The following is a 25,946-nucleotide window of genomic DNA, read 5'->3' on the forward strand; positions in this document are numbered from 1 at the left end:
CGAAGCACTCATGGCATCGGGTGGAACATATTGCTATGGATAGAGAATTGGCGGCTGACAGGAAGGTAAGAGTAGGGATAAGTGGCTCTTTTTCAGCTTGGCAAGTGCAGGGACCTCATCCCATTACAATTTAAATCAATGACTTGACTGAAGAAACGGAATGTAAAGTTGCTAAATTTACTAATACAAAGACAGGTAGGAAAGTAAGTAATGGAGAGGACATAAGGAATCTGCAGGGGTACAGATTGGTTAAGAGAGAGGGCAAAAGTTTGGCAGATGGATTATAATGTGAGAAAATGTGAACTTATCCACTTTGGCAGGAAGGATAGAAAAGCAGCATATTGTTTAAATGGAGAGAAATTGCAGAGATTGCAGGGGACAGCATGGTGGCACGGTGGTTAGCACTGCTGCCTCACCGCGCCAGGGACCCGGGCTCAATTCCCGGCAGCACGTTAGCACAGTGGTTAGCACTGCTGCCTCACCGCGCCAGGGACCCGGGTTCAATTCCAGCCTCGGATCACTGTCTGTGTGGAGTTTGCACATTCTCCCCATGTCTGCATGGGTTTCCTCAGGGTGCTCCGGTTTCCTCCCACAGTCCAAAGATATGTGGGTTAGGTGGATTGGCCATGCTGATAATTGCCCCTTAGTGTCAGGGAGACTAGCTAGGGTGAATGCCTGGGGATATGGGGATAGGGCTTGTGTGGGAATGTGGTTGGTGCAGACTTGATGGGCCCAATGGCCTCCTTTTGCACTGTAGGATTCTATGAGTTCTGAGGCACAGAGGGATCTGGGTGTTTGTTATATATTTAAGTGGTTGCATGATTGCTTTAAGAGCTTGTCACATGATTTAATGGTGATGTCATTGGATGTTTCACAGGTGCCTGTTAAGTTTGATTTCCACTCTGTACAGGCAACGACTCCTCAATAAACCTTGTTATTTTGAATCTGCACATGTAAACCATATCTTTTCTTTTTGTTTAAAACTCACAACCCCTAACATAGTTAGGCCATTACAAAAAGTAAACTGGAATGTGTCAGCATTCTGTTTCATCAAGAACATCGAGAAAAGATCCTAACTTCGAATATTAGAAGGCTGGGGAAAATCAACAGGAAGTGCCAGTGTAGGAAGACCAAGTAAGACCAAAGAAAAGGGAAAATAATATTGTGTTTCTTACCAAGGAAAAAACTTGAGTGGACTTGCCTAAGCTGCAGGGTCCATGCACGTCACAGTGTGTAGCGACAGAGCGGAAGTTAAAAAAGGGTGGCAAACTCTCTGAGTGGTTCTAAAAGAGAGGGATTTCCTGATCAGAGAAGGGTGAGATTCCAGGAAACATCTGGCAGATTTGAAAAGAGTGGGTGTACAGAAGGGGCCACGTGAAACTAAAAAAAAAATCAAAAACTGTCTCCAGATTATAAAGGGAGTACTGGGAAGACAGTAAAAAGAATACTGAACAGTCTTGCATCGCTAGAAATGGCAGGTCAGTTAGGATTCATGGGTACTTTCAATGAAGAGAATGTTACAAAAGTGTCCAGAGGGACAATTTTTTCACACAGAGGGTGGTGAGTGGCTGGGTGAGCTGCCAGAGGTAGTAGTAGAGGCGGGAACAATTTTGTCTTTTAGAAAGCGTTTAGATAGCTACGTAGGTAAGATAGGTATAGAGGAATATGGGCCAAATGCGGGCAATTGGGACTCGCTTAGTGGTTAAAAAAAGGGTGGCATGGAGAAGTTGGGCTGAAGGGCCTGTTTCCATGCTGTAAATCTCTATGACTCTATGAATCATGGAGTTCTTTTGCCAAACATTTTCAGTACTGTATACAAGTCAATAAAATTGCGAATTGTTCGTATCAACTTTTCTGAGTTTAATATGTTTAATAATCCTCTATGCCAGGCAGAGAGGAAATGGCCGAGTGAGGGAACCATGGTTCACAAAAGAGGTGGAATGTCTCGTCAAGAGGAAGAAGGAAGCGTATGTTAGGTTGAGAAAATAAGGTTCAGTTGGCTCGATGGAGGGTTACAAGTTAGCAAGAAATGAGCTGAAAAAGGGGCTTAGGAGAGCTAGGAGGGGGCATGAGAAGTCCTTGGCGGGTCGGATCAAGGAAAACCCCAAGGCATTTTACTCTTATGTGAGGAATAAAAGAATGACCAGTGTGAGGCTGGGGCCGGTCAAGGACGGCAGTGGGAATTTGTGCATGGAGTCAGAAGAGATAGGAGAGGTGATGAATGAATACTTTTCTTCGGTGTTCACCAAGGAGAGGGGCCATGTTTTTGAGGAAGAGATGGTGTCACAGGCTGATAGGCTGGAGGAAGTAGATGTTCGGAGGGAAGATGTACTAGCAATTTTGAATAAACTGAAAGTTGATAAGTCCCCTGGGCCTGATGAAATATATCCCAGGATTCTTTGGGAGGCAAGGGATGAGATAGCAGAGCCTTTGGCATTGATCTTTGGGTCCTCACTGTCCACGGGGGTGGTGCCAGAGGACTGGAGAGTGGCGAATGTGGTTCCTCTGTTTAAGAAAGGGAATATAAATGACCCTGGTAATTATAGGCCGGTTAGTCTTACTTCGGTGGTCAGTAAGTTGATGGAAAAGGTCCTTAGGGATAGGATTTACGACCATTTAGAAAGATGCAGCTTAATCCGGGTTAGTCAGCACGGATTTGTGAAGGGCAAGTCTTGCCTCACAAATTTGATAGAATTTTTTGAGGAGGTAACTAAGTGTGTAGATGAAGGTAGTGCAGTTGATGTCATATACATGGATTTTAGTAAGGCGTTTGATAAAGTCCCCCACGGTCGGCTTATGAAGAAAGTAAGGATGTGTGGGATAGAGGGAAGTTTGGCTGATTGGATAGGGAACTGGCTATCTAACAGAAGACAGAGGGTGGTGGTGGATGGAAAATTTTCGGACTGGAAACCGGTTACCAGCGGAGTGCCACAGGGATCAGTGCTTGGTCCTCTGCTATTTGTAATTTTTATAAATGACTTGGAGGAGGGGGCTGAAGGGTGGATCAGTAAATTTGCTGATGACACCAAGATTGGTGGAGTAGTGGATGAGGTGGAGGGCTGTTGTAGGCTGCAAAGAGATATAGATAGGATGCAGAGCTGGGCTGAAAAATGGCAAATGGAGTTTAACCCTGACAAATGTGAGGTGATTCATTTTGGTAGGACAAATTTAAATGTGGATTACAGGGTCAAAGGTAGGGTTCTGAAGAATGTGGAGGAACAGAGAGATCTTGGGGTTCATATCCATAGATCTCTGAAGGTTGCCACTCAAGTGGATAGAGCTGTGAAGAAGGCCTATTGTGTGTTGGCGTTCATTAACAGGGGGTTTAAGAGCCGTGGGGTTATGCTGCAACTGTACAGGACCTTGGTGAGACCGCATTTGGAATATTGTGTGCAGTTCTGGTCACCTTACTACAAGAAGGATGTGGAGACAGTGGAAAGAGTGCAAAGGAGATTTACCAGGATGCTGCCTGGTTTGGAGGGTAGGTCTTATGAGGAAAGGTTGAGGGAACTTGGGCTTTTCTCTTTGGAGCGGAGGAGGTTGAGAGGAGACTTGATAGAGGTTTATAAGATGATGAGGGGGATAGATAGAGTGAACGTTCAAAGACTATTTCCTCGGGTGAATGGAGCGGTAACTAGGGGGCATAACTATAGGGTTCATGGTGGGAGATATGGGAAGGATGTCCGAGGTACGTTCTTTACTCAGAGAGTGGTTGGGGTGTGGAATGGACTGCCTGCAGAGATAGTGGAGTCAGAAACTTTAGGAACATTTAAGAAGCTATTGGATAGGCACATGGAGTACTTCGGGATGATAGGGAGGAAATAGCTTGATCTGGGTTTCAGACAAAGCTCGGCACAACATCATGGGCCGAAGGGCCTGTTCTGTGCTGTACTGTTCTATGTTCTATGTAATAGGAAGAAAAACCTTCAATTTGCTCCAGAGTTTGATTCATCCAGCAAAGCCGGAACCCCCAAAACCAACGATGACTTGACAAAGATCCTGAAGGAGCTTTACTCTCCAACGTCACTGATCATCGCAGAGCGGTTCAAGTTTCACTGAAGGAATCAAATGGAAGTTGAAAGCATTGCTCAGTTCATAGCAACCTTAAAAAGTTGGTGAGTTTTTGGAGGATGCTCTTAGAAATCGTTTAGTTTGTGGTCTCCAAATTGAGGCTACCCAAAGAAGATTACTTACTGAACATGCTTTGACTTTAAAGATAGCACTAGAAATTACAGTGTCGATGGAAATAAATCGACACTGCTAAAGAGGCTTCACAATTTGGTGCAGGAACGAATATTCACAAGTTGGGAACTCCCCATAAGAAGTTAAAACAGAAACAAGCATATCACAGATGTGCCCAAATGGGCCATTCAGTGAGTGAATGCTGCAGCAAGGATAGTCAATGCAAGAATTGTGGCAAAATAGGTCACATTGCAAAAGCTTGGTGGACTAGACCAGCTTCCCTTGGGAAGAATATTCAGAAGAAGAATCTGAGTACCTTCAAGGAGAAGAACAAGTTGATTCTACACAAAGAATTTGCAACAAGGGAGAAAAGAGTTATGACTGGGAAGAAGAGAATGTCCAATGATGTGATGAAGAGCTCCAACCGACTGTCTTATCCATACAAGGTGAATCACATAGATTCTGGGTGATTCCAAAATTAAAGTGGACAGCCTATTAGGATGGAAGTTGATAGTGGTGCTGGTGTACCTTCAATTCCTGAGATGACCAGATGGTTCGGTTCGTATTTGTGGTGATTTTAACACGACCATTATTCCAGTGTTGTGCGCTGATCAATATCCACTTCCATGAAATTGAAGATTTGTTTGCTGGGTTATCAGATGGACAGAAATTCAGCAAGGTTGATCTTTCACAAACATATTTGCAGATGAATTTAGTTACCAATTCTCAACCATTGCTTACCATCATTACTCATAAAGGTCTTTTTCATTATAAAAAGATTGTCTTTTGGAATAACATCTGCACCAGCCCTATTCCAAAGATTGATGGATCAGATTTTTAGTGGTCTCTCTGGTGTACAATGTTACCTGAATGATATTATTGCAGGGTCCAGTGAATAGGGAGATTTGAATAATTTAGAGGGAACATTGGAACTATGCTCAGCTGGAAAAAGAAGCATCGAGTATAATTTTTGGCATGATTGTTTCCTCATTATTTATAAGGTCATCATTTCACATCACTGACTGATCATCAACCTTCAATTACTATTTTTGAGCCATATAAAGGCATACCTTTGTTAGCTGCTTGCTGATTGTAAAGTTGGTCACTGATCTTATCTGCACACATATACTATAAAGTATCGTCAATCAGAATGCCATGCTAATGCTGATGAATTGTCATACTTACCTTTACCTATTGAGCAGATGTCACCAACCAGTTTCGCTAATATTCTTTTTTTTCATTAGTTGGCCATTTGCCTGTGACAACTTCTCAAATCCAGAGACATACCAGAAATGATCTCATAATGGATACGGTATTGAAAGGAACGATAGCTGGAACACATCGAATGCATCCTGATTTAAAACCTGTGTGTCAATAAAGCTTGAGTTGTCTGTCTAAGGTGGGTGTCTACTGTGGGGAATCCAAGTGATTATTCCTCCTCGCCTGCATGGAAGAGTTCTTGAACAACTACATGAAGGACATCCTGGTATAGCCCGGATGAAGGAATTAGCACAAAGTTCTTTTTGGTGGCTGGATCTGGATGCTCAGATTGAAGAAAACGTGGGACAGTGTTGATCCTGTGCATGAAAATATACACCACTGATGTTTCCTTTAGTGGCTTAAAATGCCATGGTAATGATTACATGTAGATTTTTCTGATCTGTGAGAGTTACACGTTCTTTATCATAATTGATGCACAGTCAAAATGGCCAGTAGTTCTGATCATGAGATCTACTACAACTGAACAAACGATTGAAAAACTTGACAAAACATTTGCGAGATTTCATAATCCGGAGTAGATTGTTGGTGATAATGGTTCACAGTTTACTTCATAAGACTTTAAAGATGATCTCAAAGTTAAATTGTATTCAGTATATAAAACCTGCATTTTACCATCACCATCCATCAACCAATGCATTAGCTGAAAGATTCATACAACCCTTGAAACGTTCTTTAAAAGCTTCAAGAGAGCAAGGTTCGTTATCACATCGTGTGAATAACTTTTTGGCATCTTATCGAAACACTCATGCAACTACCCAAAATTCACCTGCATTGCTATTCTTAAAGAGAAACCTGAGAACTGCGTTAGATTTGTTATTACTGCAAGAAACTTCAGAGATAGTAGAGATTCAACAACAATCTCAGGTTGTTAGATGTTAGCGTGTAATTATGCCACGGGAGAGAAATGGGTGCCAACCATAGTTTTAGCAAAAACAGGTCCAATTTCTTTCACGGTTCGGACTGAAAATGAACTAGTTTGACCACACCACGCTGACCAATTATTTCCATCTCAAAATGATTTCTCAGAATCATCTCCAGAAATACCAATTTCTTCAGTCTTGAGTGTTGTGGATACTGTTACGGAAACCTTAGTTAACTCTGAGTTGCCTTTGATTGTGTCACTGCTACTACACCGAGTGAGAATGATACAGACTCAGTTCCAAGAGAAGAAATGTCTACTGAAGTTCCAAATCATTCTCTGGGTCATGGACAGCCAAATTCCAGAATGCCATATACAACTAAAGAGGAATAGATATCCTCATGATCGACTTTCTTATTGGCTGTAGATAATAATTTATGCTGCATAGTACTGTGTCTTGAGTATTACTGACCCTCTGTATAATCTGGTAGTAATTTGTTGATATGACCACAGAAGTAAAGAGGGAGGGATGTTATAGATTTAAGTGGTTGCACAGCTGTTTTAAGAACTAGTCACATGATTTAATGGTGATGTCATTGGGGTGTTTAACAGGCTCCTGTTTAGCTTCATTTTCTACTCTTTACAGGGAATAGCTTCTCAATAAACCTTGTTGTTGTTATTTTGAATCTATGTGCGCAAACCACATATTTTTTTGTTTAAAACCCACAACCCCTCAACATTGTTAGAACATTGCAATGCTTGATTCATGAATCAGGAAATGTTAATATGCAGATACAACAAGTGATTAGGAAGACAAATGGAACCTTATTTATTGCAAGGGGAATTGAATATGAAAGTAGGGATGGTTTGCCATGGTTATGAGGGCTTTGGTGAGAGCACATCTGCAGTATTGTGTACAGTTTTATGCTCCTTCATGAAGAGGATTGTAAATGCATTGGAAACAGTTCAGAGGAGGTTCATTCGACTGATCCGTGGGAAGGAAGTTATATTGCGAGAAACTTTTGGACAGACTGATCCAGTATTCATTGGAGTTTAGAAGATTGAGAGGTGATCTTATTAAAATATATAAGATCCTGGGGGGACTTGACAGGGTAGATGCTGAGATGATGTTTCTCCTTACAGGAGAATCTAGAACCAGGAGACACAGTTTAAAAATAAAGGGTCTCCCATTTAAGGTGGAGATGAGAAATTTTGTCTCTCTGAGGGTTGTGAATCTTTGAAACTCTCCTCCCCAGAAAGTGGTGCACTGAATAGTTTTAAGGCCGAGATAGATAGATTCCTGACGAACAAGGGAGTTAAAGGTTATCAGGAGTAGCAGGAATGTGGTGTTCAGGCCACAGTCAGATCAGCCATGACCTTACTGAATGGCGGGGTAGGCTCAAGGGGCCGAATGGACCTTATTGGTATTTTCATATGCATCAGGACAAACACATGAATGCCAAATTTCAAACAATCACAACAATTTATACGTCAGGAGGAAGGGTGCTGATTGGCAAGTTGAATCTGATTGGCTCAGGTATTGCCATGGAGAAAGCAGTGGGTTACTACAGTGTTGGTTCCCTATGCTCCCACAACCATCTGATTCAGAGGCAAGAGTCTTACCAACTGAGCCACAGCTGACAGCTAGAAACACAAAGAGCTATTAACATTCAATATAAGGGATAAGTTAGTGTGTCTTACACAATATTTCACTCTTGTAACAGGAGGAAATTAGGGTCATGATACCATATAGATGTGAGTGCATACAGCAGACACCCACAAACCCATGGACACAACATACCCTGCTGCTGTGTGTATCTGCCCTGAGGCCACTGCATTCAAGCAGCTTTGCCTTCTCCCTCTGACTGAACGAAGTATAATGCTGTGATCCGGCCCCTTTAGCGGGAGAGCCTATCTTTGGACAGGCTAAGGGTGGATTAATTCTTGCTGTATCTGTGCCAGGATCATAGATTCCCGGGAAGAGAATGTGCCCTCAGCCTCCCAGACAGCCTTTTCCCACACTCCAATTAGTCATCTCTTATTTTAAGCAACGTGATCTCTCAGCATTCCTCAGAAATTTATTTTTGACAATTAAGTTGAAACAAATCAAACGTTTATTTAATCAAGAGTGTCCCCTTCTGTAAAACCAAAATATGAAATCCTTACTTAGCCACATGTTAGACCATAATACATAGGAGCAGAAATAGGCCACTCAGCCCATTGAGTCTGCTCCGCCATTCAGTCTTGGCTGATATAACACCTGATACCCTTATTAATCAAGAACCTATCTATCTCTGTCTTCAAAGACACTCAATGACCTGGCTTCCACAGCCTTCTGCGGCAAAGAGTTCCACAGATTCACCTCTCTGGCTGAAGAAATTCCTCCTCCTCCCTGTTTTAAAGGATTGTCCCATTAGCCTGAGGTTGTGCCCTCTGATTCTAGTTTTTCCTATTAGTGGAATGCTGAGAGATCACGTTGCTTCATGTCCACTCTATCCAGGCCTAGCAGTATCCTGTAAATTTCAATAAGATCCCCCCTCATCCTTCGAAACTCCAATGATTACAATCCTCAACCGTTCCTCATACGACAAGCTCTTCATTCCAGGGATCATTCTTCTTAACCTTCTCTGGACCCTTTCCAAGGCCAGTACGTCTTTCCAACTTCGGCATTTTTGCTTTTAACAATCACTGGGTTACAGGTTCCACACACATACTGACTCTCACTGGGGTACGGGTCCCACACACACTGACTCTCACTGGGGTACGGGTCCCACACACACTGACTCTCACTGGGGTACGGGTCCCACACACACTGACTCTCACTGGGGTACGGGTCCCACACACACTGACTCTCACTGGGGTACGGGTCCCACACACACTGACTCTCACTGGGATACGGGTCCCACACACACTTACTCTCACTGGGGTACGGGTCCCACACACACTGACTCTCACTGGGGTACGGGTCCCACCCACACTGACTCTCACTGGGATATGAGTTCCACACACACTGACTCTCACTGGGGTACGGGTCCCACCCACACTGACTCTCACTGGGGTATGACTTCCACACACACTGATTCTCACTGGGGTACAGGTTCCACACACACTGACTCTCACTGGCGTACAGGTTCCACACACACTGACTCTCACTGGGGTACGGGTTCCACACACACTGACTCTCACTGGGGTACGGGTTCCACACACACTGACTCTCACTGGGGTACGGGTTCCACACACACTGACTCTCACTGGGGTACGGGTCCCACACACACTGACTCTCACTGGGGTACGGGTTCCACACACACTGACTCTCACTAGGGTACGGGTCCCACACACACTGACTCTCACTGGGGTACGGGTTCCACACTCACTGACTCTCACTGGGGTACGGGTTCCACACACACTGGCTCTCACTGGGGTACGGGTCCCACACACACTGACTCTCACTGGGGTACGGGTTCCACACACACTGGCTCTCACTGGGGTACGGGTCCCACACACACTGACTCTCACTGGGGTACGGGTTCCACACTCACTGACTCTCACTGGGGTACGGGTTCCACACACACTGACTCTCACTGGGTACGGGTCATGATTTCCTTCGCAGTAATTTGAGGAGTGCATTTGACAAAATGTCAGTTCCTGAGAGAGGGAAGTTTGCTGTCAGTTTGTTTTACCCTGTTGGACAGTTGGTTTATTCAAACAAAACACTGCTGTCTGTGCTTTTTGCTGTGGAATTGGTGTTTATCGCACATCAGGGAAGATCAGCAATGATTTCAAACGAAGCACGAGGAAACCTTTCCCAATGAAGCAAAATTGTGGACATCAAAGTTATAAAATCTGCAGAGTGCACGTGAAGCTACTGAGTGAGATGATGGGGCCTGAATTGTGAACTGAATGGCTGTTCCTGTCTGAAATTTCACTGTTGAAAGAGAATTGCTTTGCAATGCTCTCAGAGACAGCATGTCTCTGTGTGAACAGGTCGTTTCACACATGGAGGCAATCCTCTGTCCCTCGCTGAGAAGCCTGTGAAGTATAAAGTAGGAAAATGCATGGCGGACATTGGAAAACTCAGCAAGGAAAGGCAAGGGTAAGGACTACGCTAAACTGATAAAATCTGCATTTAATTTAATTTCATTGAAGCTTGCTTCTTAAGCATTTTAACAATCTTTATTACTTTACATACAATAATTAATTCTATATCAAGACCCGTATTAACATTGCAGAAGCACAAAGAACCTTCAATTAGTATGAACAAATGAAGAGTGAGCATGCAACTTCTGAGTGGGTGGTGCGCGGGCCATGTTTCCATTTCATTTCAGGGGCCGATGAGCGAATTTCTGAAAGATACAAAAAAAATCAAAAAACAAGTTGAGTTCGAAGGAAAGAAACAACTTGCTGAGCAAAAATAAAGCAAGGTCGAAGAAACCTGAGATTTAAAATAAAAGAGTAATAAAAATGGTCATGAGACTATACGAGAGCGAGAGTGTGTGTCTATGTCTAGCTCAGTCCTCGTCTCAATGTTGACATGCACGCTTTGATCACAGAAACAATTAATCTTCAAGGACAAAGAACATGTAACAGTTAACCACATTGCTGTGGCTCTGGAGTCACATGTTGGCCAGACCAGGTAAGGATTTCCTTCCCTCCACCTCCAAACTCTGTGGCCTGGTGCTCGGCTCCTCCCTCTACGACTGGATCCTAGACTTCTAACCCACAGATCGCAATCAGTAAGGATTGGCAACAACACCTCCTCCACGATCACCTTCAACACCGGTGCCCCGCAATGCTGTGTCCTCAGCCCCATACTATACTCCTTATACACCTATGACTGGTGAAATTCCCCTCCAACTCGATTTTCAAGTTTGCTGATGACCGTAGTGGGTCGGATCTCACACAATGATGAGACGGAGTACAGGAAAGAGATAGAGAATCTGGTGAACTGGTGCGGTGATAATAATCTCTGCCTCAATGTCAGTAAAATGAAGGAGATTGTCATCGACTTCAGGAAGCGTAGTGGAGGACATACCTCTATCTACATCAACGAGGATGAAGTGGAAATGGTCGAGAGCTTCAAGATGCTAGGTGTCCAGATCACCAACAACTTGTCCTGGCCCCTCCACATCGATGCTATAGTTAAGAAAACCCACCAACGCCTCTACTTTCTCTGGAGGCTAAGGAAATTTGGCATGTCCGCTATGATTCTCATCAATTTTTACACCATAGAAAGCATTCTTTCCGGATGTATCACAGCTTGGTATAGCTCCTGCTCTGACAAAGACTGCAGGAAACTACAAAGGATTATGAACGTTGACCAGTCCATCACACAAACCAGCCTCCCATCCATTGACTCTGCCTCGGAAAAGGAGCCAGCATAATTAAGGACCCCATGCAGCCTGAACATGCACTCTTCCCCTTTTTATGTCAGGCAAAAGATACTGAAGTCAATTCACATACCAGCCGACTCAAGAACAACTTCTTCCCTGCTGCCATCAGACTTTTGAATGGACCTACCTTATATTAAGTTGATCTTTCTGTACACCCTATCTATCACTGTAACACTACATTTTGCACCCTCTCCTTTTCTTCTCCCCTATGTACTTTATGAACATGATGGGGAGAGTCCGGTGTTGGACTGGGGTGGGCACAGTAAGTAGTCTCACAACACCAGGTTAAAGTCCAACAGGTTTATTTGTAATCACAAGCTTTCATCAGGAGCAGCGCTCTGGAAGCTCATGCTACCAAATAAACCTGTTGGACTCTATGAACGGTATGCTTTGTCAGTATTGCCCATGATTAACAATGCTTTCCACTGTATCCCAATACATGTGACAATAATAAATCAAATCACTTACTCACTGACACATTTTCACTGGGGTTCTCACGCATTGACTCTCCTAGGGTACAGTCACACACATACTGACTCTCCCGGGGTACAGTTACACACATACTGACTCTCCCGGGGTACAGTTACACACACACTGATTCTTGCTGCACTGTGTTCTGGTGGTGGGAAACTCTGCTAATGAAACCACTTTGCATTTGTTGCAGGGTCCCTCGAGTAAACCTGCACGCCGGCAGGGTGGATGGGCAGATGACACCCCTCGCTCATCCAAGTAAGTGCCAAGTACAAGGATTTTAAAGGGCTCTTCCTCCAGTGTGAATAGTTTTGCTGAACCGTATAGATCTGGCTTTGACTCCTGACATCAGTTGACAGAAAATTGCCAGAATTGATAATTCTGAAAGGCTTAACAAGGCACTTAGAAAATCACAGTATAGTCAGACAAAGTCAAGATGGTTTTATGAAGGGAAACCACAGTTAACAAATTTATTAGCATTTATGGAGGATGTAATTAGTAGAGTAATTAAAGGGAAGACAGGAGATATACCCGGATTTCCAATAGACATTCAGTAAAGTACCACATAAAGAGTTAAGAATACACATGACGTGGTCTCATAGAATCCCTACAGTGCAGAAGGAGGCCATTCAGCCCATCAAGTTTGCACCAACTCTGCAAAAGAACATCTCAACCAGGCCCACCTCCACACCCTATTCCCATAACTCTTGTTGAGTTGGGAGTAATATATTAGCATTGTGACATAAGTGTACCTTTAAGAGATTTTTTTAAAGTCATGTTCTGTGCAATTCTCAGTGATGCCGAGTTGTCTGTAGAAATCCTTTTATTGCTTCTTAAATGGAGATTGTTTATTTTTACTCTGGGATCTTTTATGATCCTACATTGTTAGGAGGAAGGACATGTGTTTTGGACAGTTTGTTTCCCTTTAAGGTTTCATTTTTTGTTTTGGCTGGCAGCAGTTTTAGTTTAGAAGGGACATCAAGCTGAAAATAAGTGTTTCTCTCTCCCTGGTTTTGGAAATTCTGCTGGTTAGCTGAAAGTAAGGCTTCTTGCCTTCCTGGAGTAGAGAATCTGCTGTTGGTGGCTCAACCAGAGTCTCTCCCTGGTGTTCGGGGAATTGTTCTGACTCCAAGCTTGTCTGTATGTGTATCAAGAGAACTGCAGCATTCATCCAAAGGATTCAGTCCCAGTATTGCTTGCTGTGTTAAACCTGTGGAAAGGGTTTTATTTCTATGGAAAGTTTTGTTTAATTGGAACATTTTAAATATATTTTGTTACACATTATCGTGATTGTTTTGTTTGTTTGTAATTGATAAACATTATCGCTAATTTTCTTTCCATACATATTGACTATATTCTTAAATAAACTTTGTTTGATAAAAACTCCCGAGTGGGTCATTTGAATCATACCTGAAGTGAAGCATCTCTTGCTTACCCTAGCCAAATTCAAATTACAAAACTTACAATCCAGGTGGACTTCATAAAACACTTTGGAATTTCTGACCTGAATTATAACGGCGTAGATTAAAGATTGGTTAAAGGACAGGTAACAAACTGCAGTGATAAATGTAGAATTTTCAAACTGACAAGATGTAATGAGTGGAGTGCTGCAAGGATCAGTGCTGGGGCCTTGGCAAATAGCAATAAATATTGATGACCTAAATGAAGATGCAGAGAGTAATATTTCTAAGTTTGCAGAGGTCATGGAGGGTTGTGGAGCTGGTGATGATTAACATAGAAACATATAAATTAGAGCAAGAATAGGCCATTCGGCCCTTCGAGCCTGCTCTGTCATTCATTATGATCATGGCTGATCATCCATCTCAGTAAGCTGTTCCCTCTTTCCCCCCATGTCCTTTGATCCCATTAGCCCCAAGAGCTATATCTAGCTCCTTCTTGAAAACATACAATATTTTTCTCTTAACTGTTTTCTGTGGTAGAGAATTCCACAGGTTCGCCACGCTAGGTGAAGAAATTTCTCCTCATCTCAGTCCGAAATGATTTATGAAGATATAAACCATTAATATTATTGTTATATATTTAAATAGTTGCATGATTGCTTTAAGAACAGGTCATATGATTTGATGTTGGTGTGATTGGGCTGCTTCAGAGGCTCCTGCTTTTAGTTTCAGTTTGTTCTCTGTACAGACAACAACTCTTTCAATAAATCTGTTGTTGTTAGTGTGAATCTACGCGTGCCAACCACATCTTTTTCTTTTTGTTTAAAATCCACAACCCCTAACATAGGTTAAGACGTTTCAAAAAGAAAATTAGCGACGTATGGGGATTTTGTTTCATTGAGAACATTGGGAAAGGATCCTAAAGTAGAAATAAATCACTGTGGGTCCTCACACTTTGAATATTAGAAGGTTAGGAAAATCAACAAAAGGATTAACAACTTAAGGGTCAGTGCAGGAAGAGCAAGTAAGAAAAAAGAAATCTGTGTGGTTTTAAAAGAGCGGGTTTTTCCGATCAGAGACGGTGGGATTCCAGGCAGTATCTGACATATTTGAAAAGGAATGCTTTGCTGTATGGCTGGGGTCGTTTAGAAAAAAATACACCAAGTCACTGATCTCCAGAGTTTAAAGGGGAGTATTGAGGAGACAGTAAAACAAAATAAATATACTGATCAGTCTTCAGTTGCCAGAGCCAGCTGGAGAAATGGTGGGACAATTAGGATCTATAGATCCTTCCAATGGAGATCCTTGAAGAGCATTACTCTCCAAAGCTAATGATCATCATGGAGTGGCTCCAGTTTCACCCAAGGACTCAAGTGGGAGGCGAAAGCATTGTTCAGTTTGTGGAAACTTTAAACAGGTTGGCACAGCATTGTGAATTTGGTGAGTTGTTAGAAGATTCTCTTCGAGATTGTCTAGTTTGTGGTCTCCAAAATGAGGCTATCCAAAGAAGATTGCTTACTCAACATGCTTTGACTTTAAAGACAGCAGTAGAAATCGCAATGTCGATGGAACTGGCTGCTAAAGAGGCTTCACAATTTGGTTCAGGAATGAAGTACTGCCCATAAGAATTCAAAACAGCAACAAGCATGTCACAGATGTCCCGTAATGGGCCATTCAGCGAGTGAATGCTGGAGCAAGGTTGTAGCACAATGAGTCACATTGGAAAAGCTTGTTGGGGCTAGACCAGCTTCCCTTGGGAAGAATATTCAGAAGAAGAATCTGGATATCTTCAAGAAGAAGAACAAGTTGCATTCTACACAAAGAATTTACAACCTGGAAGAAAAGAATGATGACTGTGAGACGAGAATGTCCAATGCTGTGATGAAGAGCTCCAACTAACTATCTTATCATACAGGGTGAATCAGATAGATTCTGGGTGATTCCAATGTTAAATGGACAATCTATTAGGATGGAGGTTGATACTGGAGCTGCTGTATCTTTAATTCCTGAGACTACATTCCAACAAAAACTGAAGCATCTTCCTTTAAAACCAGCTGATGTGATTTTAAGATCATACACGGAAGAGATTGCGCTGTTAAAACATGACATCATGGTCAATGTAGAGTTGAGTGGACAAACTGGAGTTCTCTATCCGTGTGGTCCGTGGTAATTTTCCAGCTCTGTTTGGGAGATCATGGCTGGAGAAGATAAAGCTTAACTGGAGTGCTGTCAATGGATTGGCCGATGTCAAAACGGACCTACTGCACCTTCTGGACAATTAAGAGTGTATTCGAAGAGACACTTGACTCAATAAAGGGAGTTGAAGTGAATGAAACCAGATGGTTCGGTTTGTATTTATGGTGATTTTGAAACAACAATAAATCCAGTGTTGTGCGCTGGTCAGTATCCGCTTTCTTCAGTTGAAGATTTGTTTGCTGGTTTATCATGCTGGTGCAGTATCACGCTTATGTTTACCGACTGAGCAGATGCCACCAACTAGCTTTGTAATATTTTTTATTTTTTACTAGTAGATCATTTGTGACAGCTTCTCCAGTTCAGAGCCATACTAGAAATGACCCTGTGAGGGGAAGGTGATGGATGTGGTATTGAATGGAACGATAACTGGAACACATTGTCCACATCCTGATATGAAACCATGTATGTCAAGAAAGCTTGAGTTCACCGTCCAGTCTGGGTATCTGTTGTGGGGAATCCGAGTGATCATTCCTCCTCATCTGCGGGGAAGAGTTCTTTAACAACGATATTAAAGAGATCCTAGTGCAGTCTGAATGGAGGAATTAGCACACAGTAATTACTGGTGGCCGGGCCTGGATGCTCAGATTGAAGAAAATGTGAGACAGTGTCAATCCTGTGCACGAATAAATACACCCCTGTCGTCTCTTCTACACTCATGGGAGTGACCTAAAATGCCATGGCAATGATCGTATGTAGCTTTTCCTGGTCAGAACAGCCTGGTTCATCCTGACAGAGTGATTAAATTGAGAGCTAGGGAATGGTGTTTTAGAATGTAAACAAATGGAACAAACGAGGGGATTTTCACAGTCACTTCATTGCAGTGTTAATGTGAGCCTACCTGTGACTGATAAATAAATAAACTTTGAAGGCAAAGGTGTTTCTACCCACTTGAAGTCTAATAAGTTCACCCATTTGAAGTGGCCGAGAGTATTTACATTCACTACAGATCATGTTTTTAAAATTATTCTTTCATGGATTTGGTATTGCTGACATCCCGAATTGTCCTTGAACTGATTGTCTCACTTGACCATTTTGAGAGGGCAGTTCAGCGTCAACCACATTATGGCTAAAATTGTACAGGGCTTCAGTGAGATCACATCTGGAATACATGCGCAGTTTTGGTCTCCATGTGTAAGAAAGAACATGTGGGCAATTCTCCAAGCCCGCTGCGCTGCACTAGCCCACCAGGAATTGGGCAGTGCCAAGGAGATGGGATCGGAGGGGGCAGGACCTAGTGGGAGGAGATCGGTGGGGTGGGGGGTCCCACTGCCACTCTGCATGGGGATCAGTGGCAGAGGGAGGGAAGGGACTGTCCCGGAGACTGGGAGGCCGGCAGTGCGGGCCGATTGTGCATGTGCCGATCTTTGCTGTGACAGGTGGGTGCATGCGCAGTCGCCCACTCAGTGCTATGCTGCCGGCCTCTCCAGCGGGAACAGGCCGTGCCTCTGGATTTTCAGCGTGAATCTGTGATGCACAATGTTGGAGATTCATTTTGAAAATCCCGCTTAAAAAAAAACAGCATGAGTTACTCCAGTTTTTAAGTGCATTCGGCACTTAGAATTATTTTGGGAGAATCCCCGGCCTATATCTCCATTGGATGTGGCACAGTGAAGGTTCACTAGGTTGGTTCCTGGGATGAGAAACTGAGTAAATTGGGTCTGTACTCTCTGGAGTTTGGGAAAATGAGACCTGATCTCATTGAAATCTCCAAGACTCTGAAGGACTTTGATAGGGTGTACACTGAGAGGTTGTTTCCCCGGCTGTGGAATCTAAAACCCAGGAGTACAGTCTCAGGGTAAGGGGCCAATCATTTAGGGCTATGAGGAGAAATATCTTCACTCAAAGGGATCTGAATCTTTGGAATCCTCTCCCCCAGAGAGTTCCGAATGCGCCATCACTGAACACATTGGAGATTGAGTTTGATGGACGTTTGATCTCTTGGAACCAAGGAATTATGAAGAGAGGACAGGAAAGTGGAATTGAGGCAGAAGATCAGCCATGATCATATTTATAACATATTTAAAGTGATAGCAACTCTTCTTGTAACACGTCACATGGACCTGTAGTGATGATAGCAGAGAGATTGGGGGGCTTTTATGGCTTTTCCATCTTAGACTTGGAATAAACAACACCTTCTTAATAACCTGCATCATGTTAAACTACAACCCATTAGTGTGGCACCTCATTACTTTCCTTCTTTGTACAGTTACTGGTTGATATGTAGCAAAGAAGAAATTGGCAACGCGAGTCAGATAAAAGTTTTTTTCACTGGATATAAAGAAAATGAAACCCAGCGCTTTAGATTGAAAAGTAAATCAAAGACAAGGGAAAGAAACCTCCTATACAAAAAGGTTCAGACAGGAAAGGAAACCGTGAGTAAGCAAGAAAGAAAGGTTAAACTTACTTGCCGATCAATAAGATGGGTAGAATTCCAAGCTGTGGAGAGTGCGCACAAGGAGAAGTGAAATGGGCTACGGGAACGGTGATTCACAGAAGCAAAAAACTCTGAGATCTTAAAGAGAAGCTACTACTCAGAAGAAAGGAAAAGTTTCCGGAAAAGGGAAACTGTGGCATTGTTAGCTAGGGTACTCTTTTGCAATGTGTGAGGGAGAGGGGTAAGACTGAGTTATAAGGAGAGGCTGGATAGACTGGGACTTTTTTCTCTGGAGCGTAGGAGGCTGAGGGGTGACCTTATAGAGGTCCATAAAATAATGAGGGGCATAGTTCAGCTAGATAGTCAATATCTGTTCCCAAAGGTAGGGGAGTCTAAAACTAGAGGGCATAGGTTTAAGGTGAGAGGGGAGAGATATGAAAGGGTCCAGAGGGGCAATTTTTTCCCACAGAGGGTGGTGAGTGTCTGGAACAAGCTGCCAGAGGTAGTAGTAGAGGCGGGTACAATTTTGTCTTTTAAAAAGCGTTTAGACAGTCACATGGGTGAGATGGGTATAGAGGGATATGGGCCAAATGCGGCAATTGGGACTAGCTTCAGGGTTTTAAAAAAAGGACGGCATGGACAAGTTGGGCTGTAAACCCTATGATTGAATAAAGTACTAACCTGGGAGCCAATAACCAAAAGTTTGAGAAAAAGGTAGTGCCATGGATGTATTTGATGAAGATTGTGAGACTTGGAACTCGTAGAAAGAAAGATTCCAAAGCTTTGGATGAACCTGTATCTGGGGTCACCATTGCAGATGTCAGAGCAGCTTTCTCGAAGGTCAACCCACGGAAAGCGACTGGCCCGGATGGGGTACCCGGACGAGCGCTCAGATCCTGCTGGCAGGGGTATTCGCAGACATCTTCAACCTCTCTTTACAACAATCTGAGGTCCCTATCTGCTTCAAGGAGACGACCATCAACTCAGCATCAAAGAAAAGCCAAGCAGCGTGCCTTAATGACTATCATCCGGTGGCTCTGACATCCATCATTGTGAAGTGCTTCGAAAGGTTAGTCATGGCACGAATCAATCCCAGCCTCCCGGACTGCGTGGAACCATTACAGTTCGCCTACCGCCGCAACAGGTCCACAGCAGATGCCATCTCCCTGGCCTTGCACTCAACCCTGGAACTAAAGACACCTATGTCAGACTCCTATTTATTGACTACAGCTCAGCTTTCAACACTATTATTCCGACGAAACTCATCTCTAAACTCCGTGGCCTGGGCCTCGGCACCCCCCTCTGTGACTGGATCCTGAACTTCCTAACTCACAGACCACAATCAGTAAGGATTGGCAACAACACCTCCTCCACGATCATCCTCAACACCGGTGCCCCACAAGGCTGTGTTCTCTGCCCCCTACTATACTCCTTATACACCTATGACTGTGTGGCCAAATTCCCCTCCAATTCGTTTTTTAAGTTTGCTGATGACACCACCGTAGTGGGTCGGATCTCAAACACTGATGAAACCGAGTACAGGAATGAAATAGAGAATCTGGTGAACTGGTGCGATGACAATAATCTCTCCCTCAATGTCAACAAAACGAAGGAGATTGTCATCGACATCAGGAAGCGTAAAGGAGAACATGCCCCTGTCTACATCAACCGGGATGAAGTAGAAAGTGTCGAGAGCTTCAGGTTTTTAGGTGTCCAGATCACCAACAACCTGTCCTGGTCTCCCCCATGCCGGCACTATAGTTAAGAAAGCCCACCAACGCCTCTACTTTCTCAGAAGACTAAGGGAATTTGGCATGTCAGCTACGACTCTCATCAACTTTTACAGATGCATCTTAGAAAGCGTTCTTTCTGGTTGTATCACAGCTTGGTATGGCTCCTGCTCTGCCCAAGACCATAAGGAACGACAAAAACTGCTGTGATAAGCAGTTCCAGCCTCCCAGACTACCTGGATCCACTACAGTTTGCCTACCGCCGCAACATGTCCACAGCAAATGCCATTTCCCTGGCCCTGCACTCAACCCTGGAACACGTAGGTAACAAGGACACCTGTGTCAGACTCCTATTTATTGACTACAGCTCAGCCTTCACAAGGCCGTGTTCTCTGCCCCTTACTATACTCCTTGTACACCTATGACTGTGCGGCCAAATTCCCCTCCAATTCGATTTTCAAGTTTGCTGACGACACCACCGTCGTGGGTCGGATCTCAAACAATGACGAGACAGAGAACAGGAATGAGATAGAGAATGTGGTGAACTGGTGCGGCAACAATAATCTCTCCCTCAATGTCAACAAAATGAAGGAGATTGTCATCAACCTCAGGAAGCGTAAAGGAGAACATGCCCCTGTCTACATCAACCGGGACGAAGTAGAACATGTTGAGAGCTTCAAGTTTTTAGGTGTCCAGATCTCCAACAACCTGTCCTGGTCCCCCCGTGCTGACACTATAGTTAAGAAAGCCCACCAACGCCTCTGCTTTCTCAGAAGACTAAGGAAATTTGGCATGTCAGCTACGATTCTCACCAATTTTTACAGATGCACCATAGAAAGCATTCTTTCTGGTTGTATCACAGCTTGGTATGGCTCCTGCTCTGCCCAAGACCGCAAGAAACTACAAAAGGTCGTGAATGTAGCCCAATCCATCACGCAAACCAACCTCCCATCCGTTGACTCTGTCTACACTTCCTGCTGCCTTGGCATAGCAGCCAGCATAATTAAGGACCCCACGCACCCTGGACATTCTCTCTTCCACCACTTTCCTTTGGGAAAAAGATGCAAAAGTCTGAGGTCACGTACCAACCGACTCAAGAACAGCTTCTTCCCTGCTGCCGTCAGACTTTTGAATGGAATTACCTTGCATTAAGTTGATCTTTCTCTACACCCTAGCTATGACTGTAACACTACATTCTGCACTCTCTCCTTTCCTTCTCTATGAACGGTATGCTTTGTCTGTATAGCGCGCAAGAAACAATACTTTTAACTGTATACTAATACATTACCCTGATGTCGGTTTATTCGGAATATTGTTAAGATTGAGATTTGGGGGACACAGGAAAAGTCTGAGTAACACTCTTTGTTAAACCAAGTCAATGAGACAACAAAACACAAGCCCGTGCATGCAGCGACTGAGATCTCATTGATGATATTCTCATTCCAATGATTTCTACAGAAAATTGCAAGCACATCTTCTGATTATTGATGCTAACCTCAGCAAAGTTCCCAAAAGCTCCAATGTCTGTTTCTTTTCTAGGTTTAATGAGATTGGCTAAATGTGGATCCCACATGTCAACATGTTTTGTACACTGTTACAATGTAAGCAGATTTTGTGGTGAGATTGATTGTTGTCATTTGCTGTGCAGTCATTGGCGACTGAGATTGTTCATTACTCTCTGGACATTGCACACATGAATGGCCATTAGTTCTCTGCGGTGTTCACACCTCAGCCTGTGCCATCATTGCAGACAATTGGTTTTTAACGTGTGAACATGTATATATATTTAATCTTAAAAACTGATTATCTCCTTCCATCTGATACATCTACACTTAAACACGCCTCCCGCTAGCACTGCGGGCCAATGCCCATGTCAGTGAGTGCACTGTCAGCCTCAGCTTTGCTGCTTCCTGTGGGTTAGTATATCGCTGATATTTGCTGTACTTGGGCAGGGAGAATGGCCACTTGGATGGGAGTATGGAACTTTGATTGATGCTCCTGGGATCCATATTCCAGTAAGGATCAGGAGTGGAGGGGAGAGCCTGGGCTGGAGGAGTGGACAGGTGGCTGGAGAGAGATTTAGTGGGAGAATCACAGAAACCCCACAGTGCAGAAGGCGGCCGTTCGGCCCATTGAGTCCACACCGACAACAATCCCACTTAGGCCTTATCTCCATAACCCCACATATTTACCCCACTAATCTCTCTAACCTATGCATCCTGGGACACTAAGGGGCAATTTAGCATGGCCAATGCACCTAACCTGCACATCTTTAGACTGGGAGGAAACTAGAGCACCTGGAGGAAACCCATGCAGACACGGGGAGAATGTGCAAACTCCACACAGACAGTGAACCAAGCCGGGAATCAAACCCAGGTCCCTGGCGCTGTGAGACAGCAGTGCTAACCACTGTGCCACCGTGCCGCCCTTGTTAGCTTAAAATAAATTCAGCTCTCTTAATGGAATTCGGCAAGTCAGCGTTCAAAGCACAAGTCAACAATGTTCCAAGGATCTACATTCCCTGGGGAAACCTGCAGCATCTCATCTAGTTTAAGCCTTGAGTAATGAGATTGTGAGGCCTAGTCCTCCCTAACTCATTAGAGTTGAAACAAACTTTTTCCAAACACCGTTGCTTCACTTCATCACCATATACTCGAAAATGACCCCAAGCTCTAAAATATAAAGACCTAACACTTTAGCGTCATTTGGTAATTCTGGGCTTGAAGAGTATAGAGGGTGTAGGAGTAGAGTTAAGAGAGAAATCAGGAGGACAAAAAGGGGACACGAGATTGTTTTGGCAGATAAGGCAAAGGAGAATCCAAGGAGCTTCTACAAATACATAAAGGGCAAAAGAGTAACTAGGGAGATCAAGTGTAGTATCGACATGCTGTACTTGGTTGAAGTCATTAGGTTACATTTTAGCTTCATTTGAAGCAGTTTTTAAAAGCGGCATCTCGGTCTTTTAGCTAAGATGCAAATGAGATCAAGCCTTGGAGGAGGAACTATGCCGACTCCAATCAGCTTGGATCATGTAGATCAAGCCCAAGACAGGAGGTGAGAGCCCTGTCTTGTCAGCTTGGATCGGGAATGTCTCAACTTGTTGAGACTCTGAATTGGACTTGATTTGATTGAAGTGGAATAAAAACAAAAAAAACTAGGGAGAGAGTAGGGCCTCTTAAGGATGAACATGGTCATCTATGTGCGGATCCACAAGAGATGGGCGAGATCCTAAATGAATATTTCTCATCAGTATTTACTGTTGAGAAAGGCATGGATGTTAGGGAACTTGGGGAATTAAATAATGATGTCTTGAGGAGTGTACATATTATAGAGAAGAAGGTGCTGGAAGTCTTAAAACGCATCAAGGTAGATAAATCCCTGGGGCCTGATGAAGTGTATCCCAGGACGTTGTGGGAGGCTAGGGAGGAAATTGCAAGTCCCCTAGCAGAGATATTTGAATCATCGACAGCTACAGGTGAGGTGCCTGAAGATTGGAGGGTGGCAAATGCTGTACTTTTGTTTGAGAAGGTCTGCAGGGAAAAGCCTGGGAACTACATGCCAATGAGTCTCACATCTGTGGTGGGTAAGTTGTAAGAAGGCATTTTGAGAGACAGGATCTACAGACATTTAGAGATACAAGGACTGATTAGGGACAGTCAGCATGGCTTTGTGAGTGGAAAATCATGTCTCACAAATTTGATTGAGTTTTTTGAAGGGGTAACCAAGAAGGTAGATGAGGGCAGTGCAGTTGATGTTGTCTACATGGACTTTAGCAAGGCCTTTGACAAGATACCGCATGGTAGGTTGTTGCATAAGGTTAAATCTTACAGGATCCAGGATGAGGTAGCCAATTGGATACACAATTGGCTTGATGGCAGAAGATAGAGGGTGGCTGTAGTGGGTTGTTTTTCAAACTGGAGGCCTGTGACCAGTGGTGTGCCTCAGGGATCGGTGCTGGGTCGACTGTTATTTGTCCTTTGTATTAATGATTTGGATGAGAATTCAGAAGGCATCGTTCGTAAGTTTGCAGATGACACCAAGATTGGTGGCATAGTGGACAGTAAAGAAAGTTATCTCCAATTGCAATGGGATCTTGATCAATTGGGCCAGTGGGCTGACGAATGGCAGATGGAGTTTAATTTAGACAAATGCGAGGTAATGCATTTTGGTAAATCGAACCAGGGCAGGACTTACTCAGCTAATGGTAGGGCATTGGGGAGAGTTACAGAACAAAGAGATCTAGGGGTACAGGTTCATAGCTCCTTGAAAGTGGAGTGGCAGGTGGACAGAGTGGTGAAGAAGGCATTCGGCATGCTTGGTTTTCATTGGTCAGAACATTGAATACAGGAGTTGGGATGTCTTGTTGAAGTTGTACAAGACATTGGTAAGGCCACACTTGGAATACTGTGCACAGTTCTGGTCACCCTATTATAGAAAGGGTATTATTAAACTAAAAAGAGTGCAGAAAAGATTTACTAGGATGCTACCGGGACTTGGTGGATTGAGTTATAAGGAGAGGCTGGATAGACTGGGACTTTTTTCCCTGGAGTGTAGGAAGCTTAGGGATGATCTGATAGAGGTCCATAAAATAATGAGAGGCATAGATCAGCTAGATAGTCAACATCTTTTACCAAAGGTAGGGGAGTCTAAAACTAGAGGGCATAGGTTTCAGGTGAGAGGGGAGAGATACAAAAGTGTCCAGAGGGGCAATTTTTTCACACTGAGGGTGGTGAGTGTCTGGAAAGCTGCCAGAGGTAGTAGTAGAGGCGGGTACAATTTTGTCTTTTAAAAAGCTTATAGACAGTTACTTGGGGAAGAAGGGTATCGAGGGATATGGGCCAAATACGGGCAATTGGGACTAGTTTAGGGGTTAAAAAAAGGGTGGCATGGACAAGTTGGGATGAAGAGCCTATTTCCATACTGTGAACCTCTGTGACTCTAGCTCTTTTAGCATCTTGTGGTACAGGATTGAGATAATCACCCTTGCTAGTCACAGTTCTGCTCGGAAGGATGGAGTGCCAGAGTAAAGCTCGTGGAATTGAAGTGCCACTGAGAATATGGATATAAAATTGGCTGAGCAACAGCAACCAGGGAGTAGTGGTGAATGGTTGTTTTACAGACTGGAGGAAGATTTATAGTCAAGTTCCCATGGAGTCAGTGTTAGAACCATTGCTCTTCTTAGAATCATAGAATCCTACAGTGCGGATTGAGGCCATTTGGCCCATCGAATCTGCACCGAGCACAATCACTCCCCCCCCGCTCCCCCCTATCCCCATAATCCCATGCATTTACCCTGACTAGTCCCCCTGACACAAACAAAGAACAAAGAACAATATAGCACAGGAACAGGCCCTTTGGCCCACTAAGCCTGCGCCGCTCATGTGCCCAACTAGATCATTCATTTGTATCCCTCTATTCCCAGTCTGTTCATGTGGTTATCTAGATAAGTCTTAAACTATCCCAGCGTGTCCGCCTCAATCGCCTTGCTTGGCAGTGCATTCCAGGCCCCCACCACCCTCTGTGTAAAATACATCCCCCTGACATCTGTGTTGAACCTTGCCCCCCTCACCTTGAACCTGTGACCCCTTGTGTTCGTCACCTCCGACCTGGGAAAAAGCTTCCCACTGTTCACCCTATCTATGTCCTTCATAATTTTATACACCGCTATTAGGTCGCCCCTCATCCTCCGTCTTTCCAGGGAGAACATCCCCAGTCTACCCAATCTCTCCTCATAGCTAAGACCCTCCATACCAGGCAACATCCTGGTAAACCTTTTCTGTACTCTCTCCAAAGCCTCCACGTCCTTCTGGTAGTGTGGCGACCAGAACTGGACGCAGTATTCCAAATGTGGCCTAACCAACGTTCTATACAGCCGCAGCATCATATGTCAACTTTTATATTCTATGCCCCGTCCAATAAAGGCAAGCATGCCATATGCCTTCTTCACCACCTGTGCTGCCACCTTTAAGGATCTGTGGACTTGTACACCCAGGTCCCTCTGTG

The 25,946-nt window shown here is 43.9% G+C and overlaps 1 protein-coding gene across 3 annotated transcripts in view; it reads left to right on the forward strand.

Annotated features, from left to right (window-relative positions):
* ift43 (intraflagellar transport 43 homolog (Chlamydomonas)) overlaps nt 1-25,946 on the forward strand; it is a 101,438-nt gene that overhangs the window by 33,812 nt on the left and 41,680 nt on the right. For all 3 annotated transcript variants that reach the window (XM_078234559.1, XM_078234561.1, XM_078234560.1), the window contains exon 3: nt 12,377-12,441. In XM_078234559.1, coding sequence (XP_078090685.1) covers nt 12,377-12,441 — 65 coding nt within the window. The remainder of the gene's footprint in view (nt 1-12,376; nt 12,442-25,946) is intronic.

Source organism: Mustelus asterias, chromosome 18 (genome assembly GCF_964213995.1).
Source record: "Mustelus asterias chromosome 18, sMusAst1.hap1.1, whole genome shotgun sequence".
Taxonomy (NCBI): domain Eukaryota; kingdom Metazoa; phylum Chordata; class Chondrichthyes; order Carcharhiniformes; family Triakidae; genus Mustelus; species Mustelus asterias.